General features: G+C 36.2%; 2 protein-coding genes across 2 annotated transcripts; both read right to left on the bottom strand.

Annotated features, from left to right (window-relative positions):
- Positions 1–659: 659 nt before the first annotated feature.
- Positions 660–3,294, bottom strand: LOC129284906 (pectinesterase-like). The gene is made up of 2 exons (XM_054920421.1): positions 2,126–3,294; positions 660–1,586 (listed from the first exon to the last, which is right to left on the bottom strand). The coding sequence occupies exons 1-2, from the start codon at positions 3,186–3,188 to the stop codon at positions 892–894; spliced, it is 1,758 nt and encodes a 585-aa protein (XP_054776396.1). The 5' UTR covers positions 3,189–3,294; the 3' UTR covers positions 660–891.
- A 3,101-nt stretch (positions 3,295–6,395) lies between these two features.
- Positions 6,396–7,604, bottom strand: LOC129287137 (nuclear transport factor 2B-like). Its single transcript, XM_054923293.1, has 2 exons — positions 7,027–7,604; positions 6,396–6,840 (listed from the first exon to the last, which is right to left on the bottom strand). Exons 1-2 carry the CDS (start codon positions 7,330–7,332, stop codon positions 6,769–6,771), a joined length of 378 nt encoding a protein of 125 aa, XP_054779268.1. The 5' UTR covers positions 7,333–7,604; the 3' UTR covers positions 6,396–6,768.
- Positions 7,605–8,922: the final 1,318 nt, after the last annotated feature.

Genomic DNA, 8,922 nt, shown 5'->3' with positions numbered 1-8,922 from the left:
TAGAGCGATTTCTTGTCCGCTTGCGATGAATTGTTGCGCAGAGATTCGAAACACCCAACTCTTGAATCTCAAAGGTCTAATCAGCCTTTTGAGTTTCACAGTGTTCCCGCATTTGGTGCAAATGAAATGAAGGGTTGAGACTTTTTAAATATTAGAAATAGCAGTAATGAGGACAACAGACACTCAAATTTCGCACGTGTAGCACAGGCACAGCTTGTGTTCTTGATCAAACAGAAATCTGGATGATCATGATTTTTTTATGCTCTCGCTTACATTGAAGGGGAGTTGTTTTTTTTTTCACATTAAATTGTTGCCTTCATATTTATTAATTCTATGGCTCATTTTATATTCTAAATTTCTTTCAAACGATCAGTAGGAAGATTCAAAATCTTGAGCCCTTTTCCTTCATATGATATATGGCTCACTAAGATCGGGTTGTTGATGACACAAGAGCAGGAAAGTCCACTTAAATGGTAATTAGCTTGAAGATAAGATGGACAGTACAACGAGAAAATCGGAACGAGGAAATGATTAAGCAACCACGGTTCTTGTTTATGTGAAAAGGAAACATATGAAGGCGCTCAAGAAACTCCAGTGGATCCAAGTTATCAAGCTTAGTGCAGGGCTTCCACCATAAAGCAATTAAGCAAGGCCATTAATTAGACGAACACCTGGACTTTTCACAAAGAAAAGAGAACACCAAAATGTTTGGGTTATAAGTTTATTAGATGATACTTATTTCCAAACATGATACGCTACATATTTATGGCCATCCATTAATTCATATATAACATCAATTCATGCCTCATGCAGCACCAACTTCTTAAAACTAGCATATTTAATGAAGCCCAGAAAAGAAACAGTCTCTCCAAGGTCTAAGAGGCACGGGATCTAGAGTCCCTCAATGAAGGCCACCCCTGTGTTCTTCAGCCAAGTCCCACCTTGAATGAGCTGAGCCACGGTAAATTTGCTGGCCTGAGAAGCACTTGTAATCACGTGATACCCAGGCCATTTCACTCTCTTCGCAGTCCCAGCACCGGGTCCCTTGTTCATGTACTCTCCATAATACAAATTCTTCAATGTCGATTGCTTGTCGTCCCACGGAGCCCATCCTGTTGAGTCAATGTGGCTGTCCAGGAATGACTGCATCACCACAGTTCTAGAGTACTCTTTCCACGGACGACCCAAAAAGGTTTTGACTGAACCCACGACAGGCTTGAGATCGGAGCTCGGTGTTAGGTTACATTGCTGGATGGAAGTCCCTGTGTTCTGGTTCGGGTCTTCGCGTCCTTGAGCTGTGATCATGTTGTTCTGGTTATTCATGGGCTTTCGCGCCACAAGGCTGCACTTCTGGAATACGACTGCGGCATTGCCGAAGATGAAGTCGACAGTGCCTGTGATGAAGGAGTCACGGTAGAATTGCCGGTTGGAGTGGGCGTAGAGAGTGTCTTGGAAGGCGTCGACCCGGCAGCGGTTGATGACGGAGAGATCGGCTCCGACGCGGAGAGCCACCGCCTGGTGCTTCTGTGGACCTGCCGTGTTTTGGAACCATATGTCTTGCGCTATGAATCCATCCCCGACCGCAGCTGCAATACCATATTGACAAGATTTTAATAAGTTTTGACCGATATTCCTAATTAAGTCCCTAGTTTGTGTCTCCATTTGCTGGTTTTTTAACCTTCGGAATCCATTGTATATTTTCTCATTCATGTAAATAAATCTATTTGAGCCAACAGAAGTAATAATAAGCCTGAGCTGTGAGTAGACAAAGATGTATTTGACTAGATTGGTTGTACCTGCAAATACAGAGCCGTGAACAATTGGACATTTGCTATCAGTGTGTTTGTTTCCCTTGACCCTCTGAATCTGCCTTTTAGGCATTCTAGATAATTTAGAATATAAAATTCTTGAAGACAATTCATAGAGTATTGCTATTTATCTTTTATACCTACCGCGCTATATTCTACAGTGTATATCATCAAGCCAGGCAGCCCCGCACCCCCACTAAGTTTTTCTTTCAAAATTGCATAATTATAGAATACACTTCAAAGCAAATATCTCAATCTCATTAAAACTGTGGAGATCAAGTGGTGGATATTAGAAAAGATTTAATTAGGATCCATACCGACGGTGGCGGTTCTGAAGGTGGGTGTTCCGTCGACAAAATTCAAGCTTCCAGTGATGATAGTGGCATCCATACCATCACCCACAAGCATCACATTCTTCTTCTTGGATCCAATCTCAACATTCTCTTTATAAATTCCCTTCTTAACATAAATAACATACCTCGTCTTACCATTATCAGGTGCCGACGCCACAGCCTCGTTCACAGTCCTAAACTTGCCACTCCCATCCTTAGCCACCACAACGTTGGCCTTAATGTCCTTTGCAGAAGTAGTTTCCAAAAGCTTCCTATCCTTGCTCGTCAACCATGAGGGAAATTCTCCATCGAGTGGCACATCAATAGGATCATCAGCCTTAGAAGGCGAAACATGAACAAGCATGGCTAGGGAGGTCCTTGCTCTGGACACTAAGTCATTCAGCTCAGTCTCCATAAGGGTTCTGGCAGACCCTTCTAGCCCATCCAAGCAAGTTATATGATTAGTGAGAACACTACTTAACCATGTGTGAGCATCTTCGTGGGATTTGATGGTCTGTTTTGTGAGAGCCATCATTGAGTCCCAAACTCTGTCAACTGACAAGCCTAGAAGGCCCTCACAGTCTAGCAGAGCTTGCTGCTCTTTTGGGTTGTTAATTCTATACTTAATGGCTTTGGTTGTGTCAATGGCATTTTTGATTTGTGCGGCGGATTTCATAAGGAAGGATTGAATCAAGTTGGATTTTTGGTCCTTGATCGTACTAAAGGTTGAAGCTTTGGCTAATTCAGAGACGTGGGCAAGGCATGATGATTTGTGGAGGGCATGATCACAGAGATGATGATGAGGGTAGGAGAGGTTGAAGAAGGAGAAGGGAGAAGAGGATGTGAAGAGATAAGAAGAAACAAGGGCTGAGAAGCCAATGATGGCAGCTAGAAAGAGAGAGAGGCAGATGGTTCTGGAAATGTTCCTTTTGGGTTTGTCAAGGAGAGATTGGTGGGAAGAAGCCATAGTAGAGAAGAGGAGGAGGATTGGAGTGTTGTGTGTTGCTTGAATGATGTGGTGCTTATTTATATAGAGGCAAACATGCATTTTTGGTGAAACTTGGTGAAACACTAGACAGAAAATGCAGAAAACATGAACGAAAGTTCATGGGAATGTCACTAGTGTAATTGTTCATCCCTTGTTTTCCTTTTCTTTTGTAATAGATTATCAGGTGTCTGAACCCAACAACTCTGATTAATTCAAATTGTGTCAATTTAGACAAAAACTCTATCACCAATAATGTTGCATTTTTAAAAGATGAACTTGAGACTTTTAATTAAGAAAGTAAAATTTTCCTTGCCAATTGTTGAATCAAAGACTTGTTGGTTTCTTTTTTATTTTTCCCTATGCGTATGTATTTTTTGTATTTGCCAAAATATATGCGTATGGATATGTATAAAAAGTTAGATTTTATCCTACTTGGTAAATTAGTACCAATTAACATATTTATAAAATAGAAAATTGTAATATTTTAAAATTATGAATGTTGAATTTTTTTTAGGTTTATATAATATAATATTTTTAATTCTTTTAACATATTTATGTACTTTGTTATTTGAATTTTTTTTAAAATGAAAGTATATTATTACTATTAGGTGAAGTGGATCAAAATCACATTCAATGAGAGAGATGGTTGCATATTAAAATCAGAACGTGAATTCTGGAAACCGCTGTTTTGGCCCACAACTTTTTGAGCTCTTATCAGAAACTTTTTGAATTCTTTAAAGTGAAAAATTGTGGGAGCAGGGAATTCCAATTTGCAGAAAATAAAGAAATTTTTGCTTCATCGATCACAGTTAAAGCTTTTTTCAAATTTTTTTTTTTATCTGCTTCTCCATTGATATTGTGTCAAAGAATCTCACATCACACCAAACCTTGGCGTCACGAATATTACAAATGGCAAATATAAAAACCACTTAAAGGTAAATGAGACATAAACAAATGTATAAACAATGCATCAGATTAAATTAAACCACTTAATGGTAAATAATTGATTAGATTACTTTGAAGTTTTTATTAGACAATTGATATGAAGGATCTCATAATATTTAAATGGAACCTGCACATCATGAGGGAAAAAACACCGCACTTGCTGGAGTCTTAGGGTTTAATTTTTTTAAGTTGTTTGATGCATTAATTAGGACAATCCTTTTGTAATAAATATTCATCTAATCTTATCTTTAACATATTTTGCCGGAAAATATTAAAACTTATTAGCTAGAAATTTAACAAATTCCAAACTTTACTTCTATTTATAAAGAAATGAATAAGAAATCCAAGAGAATATTTAATAATGCATACCAACATTTAATATATAGTACTAAAGGGAAAAGCTTGTGATAAAAACTAATGATATGTATAATAATTAACACTTCTATATTTTTTTTAAATAAATGGGATCAGAGGAAGGATGAAGTATTGTATTTGTATATATAGAAAGTTAAAAGTGATATAATAATAAATAGCACCTCCTGCACCTTGAATTTGACGAATCATTGGACAAACAAGCTGTTGAAATTGTCAATGTGCGATATTTGAAATCTCATTTTATTCAATGTGCGACACATGCATTCCATAATCCCCGTCTCAGTACTCAGAATATTGATCCGACAAACACGCGCAAAGTTTCAAACGTTATCATTCATATATATATATATATATATATATATATTATTATGCGTTGAGAGAAAAAATTGAAAGATCTACCTATCATGATATTAAAAATATTCATTAAACCAATTAAGATGTTAATTCAAATATTAATGGTGAAAATTATATTCGAACTATAATCTAGTTATAAATAAAATATTTTATTAAATTGATTAAAACATTGGTCTATTGGTTTATCAATTTATCGATTCAACCAAACCTGTTAACTTTTATTTTCATACTACAACCTATTGCTCTCATTTTTTAGAGTTGTATTTGACATATTTATTTAACATGATTACAAATCTCATAACTCAAATTTAAAAATCTAGAATAAATTAATTCAACTCTTTTAATTAGTTGAACCAAATGTTTTTGATAAAGTTATTTTTTAATAGTAATTACTAATTACTAATATATAATATATAATTCATTACCAGAAAAGAGAGAGACACTGGCTGTTCAACTATTGAAGGAGTGTTTTCAATATGATCTATGATTATATTATATTTTATTTTATTAGAAGTCTTTTCTATCCCCGGCATATATAAATCTTAGTCTTGATTATTAGACTAAGTGTGGGGTGCGTGTGTGTAGCTATCAACTCGGCGAGCATATTGTTTTTCGCACTACAGAAATATTGGTACATTATATTTGGCTTTTCTCATATTTCTCGTTCTCTTTTCTCAAAAGGGGAATGAAGTAGGCCTCCATGGCCACACACGTGTCATTAGCAATCCTAATTAAAACATCTTAAAGGTTCATTAATTACTACAATCAATGTCTTGCAAGTGGCAATCACGTACCCTTGCTTATCCAAAATCCACAACTTGGAATTATTTTATGTTAATCAGGGGACCATTTGTTACATTCCACGTGAAGAAAGCGAAGCAGCCCTCCAACTTGTAATTTTTTTTAATAATATTAATATATTTAAATAAATTAATCATCATCAATACTCATTACTCAATATAATGTCAACATTTTAAACTTCATACTCTTTACTTCGTCAGTGTCATATGCGGATCAGATATCGCGTTAATTGCTCATTCATCCCTCTCACAGTGGTTGGTCTAATTAGAAACAGAAATTAAAGGAGTAATTTTCAGTTTTAAAACTGACAATATGTTTCCAAATGATTTATGAAATAAAGAGGTTGTATATAATTTAAAATGTAACAGTATACTAAAAACGCCAAAACGAATTTTCCTTTTATGATCGTACAGAGCAAGTGAAATGGTTGAATAAAACCAAAACCTTTAATCAGCAATCATGAGTCTTATGCCATTAGGTCATGAGATCGTTGGCTTAAAGTAAATATTCTACAGCCGCACCAATATATATAACTGAGAAGATAATAATATATGTGAGATGTTTTTTGATGTTAATTCACTATTTTTTTCTTTTTTTTCCCCCCATCGTGTCGTATTCTAATAATATAGACTAGGGAGGAAAAGACAAACTTTTGTTTTATTTTACTTAAAGAAAAAATATACAACTTTCTCGAAGTTTTTTTAATTACCTACAAGTATATTTTTATTAAAAATAATTCTACTTAAGATATAATTACATGCTAGATATGACAATTTTATTGGAGGCAATCTCTTATTGAAGTTGAATCATATAACCTTGGATGGGTTTTGATGCAAAGTGTTGACCCAAACAACACATTTTTGTTACAGGCCCTAACAACATTGGTGAAAAAGGATTCCAAAAACAAGGAAGCCCAATGACGAGACAACGCAATGAAGAATCTTTTTCAATGGCTAAAAAGAGAAATGATCGATGCATGTAGTGGGGAATATGAAGCGCCAGGCTTTTTGGTCACTTCCCCACGAAGGCATCATACAGAGAGAAAATTAAAGCACAGTGTATTCCTTCATTCCCAAACTCTGAAATGAACAACCAACAATTTTAATCACACGAATTAAGCAACAAAAGCAGAAGCACCTGGTGCTGTCAATGAGTCAAACTCAAATTAGCCATAGTTGAGACGAAATATGTCATTCTGCACATAGAAGCATTCTGCTGCTGGAATCAAGTGAAACATCTGTAGCCACCACAATTTCCCAACCTTCATGTCAGTTTAACTTGAAGCATCTATATGATGAAAGATATATAATGTTGATCATGATATAACTAACTCCATTTCAGAAGTATATAATGCTTCATCTCTGTAATGAAACACAGGAAGCAAATGTAGCAGAATTGAAAGAGAAGGAGAAGAGAAGACGACCTGGCTAAACCTGAGATGATGCTCCTCTCCCGCCAACTGGAGGCTGCCACTGACAAAGACAACAACGCCGCCTCCCGCCGGCGCCGATGGCTGAGAATCAATGGTGCTGATCACGTGCCGGCATTGATCAAATGGAAGCTGGGTAAGCTTGGAAGAGATTTCACTCACCCCACATATTCTCTGTCCCTCAAAGGTCATCAAAGAGGTGTCCCTATACAGAGAAGATAGTGAAGCCCTATCGTTATCAAACAAGTGGTAGTAATGATCCACAAATGCCCTTCCCACCATTTCAGCAGGTTCCTCCATTTTTGTTCCTTAGTTCCCTGCCTTCCACACACAGCTAAGACTTGCAAGTGCTAGATGTGATCCCTTATGGATCCTCTCTCTATATATCCAAACCCAGAAATTTACAAGGTGGTGGACTTTTTGATAAAGGGAAATACCCATATGGGAAGTAAGCTGAAAGTGAAAAAGATGACGCTGCAACTGCTGTTGATTTGGCACATGATGTCCAATTTGCCACCGTTTTGTTGCTGAGCAGAGCATGGCTTCTATGGAGACCTAGGGTAAAAGGGTAACTTGATTGCCTCAATGGCAGGGGAATCCACTCTGCTGTGTTTATACGCTAAGTTGCTGCGATAAAAGAGTGAAAAAAGTTGAAGTTTGCTTAGCAAAGTCTATTTAGCATCAAGACCTGATTTTTCATTTTTGTGATAACAAAGCTGTACTTCAATATTTTTATTTTAAGGGACACAAAGACCACGTCTTTTTTAATAATAAGGAGGCAAAATCTTTAATATAAAAAATAGAAGTAAAGCAATCACTATTTTAATAAATGTTTCTGGGGATATATAATTAAGTGTAGACTTAGGCATTGGGAAAGAAGTAAAGCAAACACTATTTTAATAAATGAGAAGAGAAAAGACGATCGTGGGGGGCTGCGTTGGGCGTGAAGGAAACGCTTCTTGTTGCATTTCTGAGAGCCGAAAGTACATTTGGAATATATTCCTTTTTCTCAAAAAAAGGAAACAGTGAGTCACACTTGAAAAGCAGAACCAATAAAGGACTAGGAATGCATGCTTATGTGTGATGTTCATCAGCTTTGACGGTATGGAAATGGATGTAGTCACTAAGAAAAAAACTGGAAATTCAGCAACATGCCAATATTAAATGCAGAGCCAAGTTGTGCATTCGGACCATACCACGATAAGTTTCAACTTTCATATGCTGCAAGAAATTGCGGAATCAAAATCTGATAGATTCATTAGTAAATTTCAATGTAAACATGTTCAGTTTCAGCGCAGTTCATTAGTGGTTTTCAGCAAGGACGTGAAGATAAATTGTGGAATCTGTATCTGATAGATTCATTAATAAATTTCAATGCAAACATGCTCAGTTTCAGAGCAGTTTATTAGTGATTTTCAAGAAGGAAGTGAAGCATAAATTCATATAAAGTGTTTTCTTTCTGGCAAGGCCAATCAATGTATGCTCACTAACTTGATTTGTTTGCTTCTGCTTCAAACGTAGAAATATTTACAGTGCCAGAGATTCAAGCCACAGAGTGATACACTTTGTGAATAGAGAAAATACTGAGTCTCACTCACACACCCAATGGGATTATCGATTGAAGGTGTCTCCTATAGTTGTATCAGACTTTGAAAACCACTAATGATATGAGCAGAACCCAGAGGATTGGAACGCATAACAATTTTCATCCAACACCACATATAACTAGTTTATAAAGCTAAGTCCCGAATGCACTTGCATTATGGTTGAGACCATAAAGCATTACAAAAATCCCTTAATCTCATAAGGACTAGAATTATAATTCCACATATTCAGTTCCAAGCATTGCGTGACATAAAAAATAAGAGTAAAATTCTTCCTTAAAATGCT

Source organism: Prosopis cineraria, unplaced genomic scaffold (assembly GCF_029017545.1).
Source record: "Prosopis cineraria cultivar Desert tree isolate PC_DT_omini unplaced genomic scaffold, ASM2901754v1 PC11, whole genome shotgun sequence".
Taxonomy (NCBI): Eukaryota; Viridiplantae; Streptophyta; class Magnoliopsida; order Fabales; family Fabaceae; genus Prosopis; species Prosopis cineraria.
The sequence above is the reverse complement of the archived record's forward strand: the minus strand, read 5'-3'. Positions and strand labels throughout refer to the sequence as shown.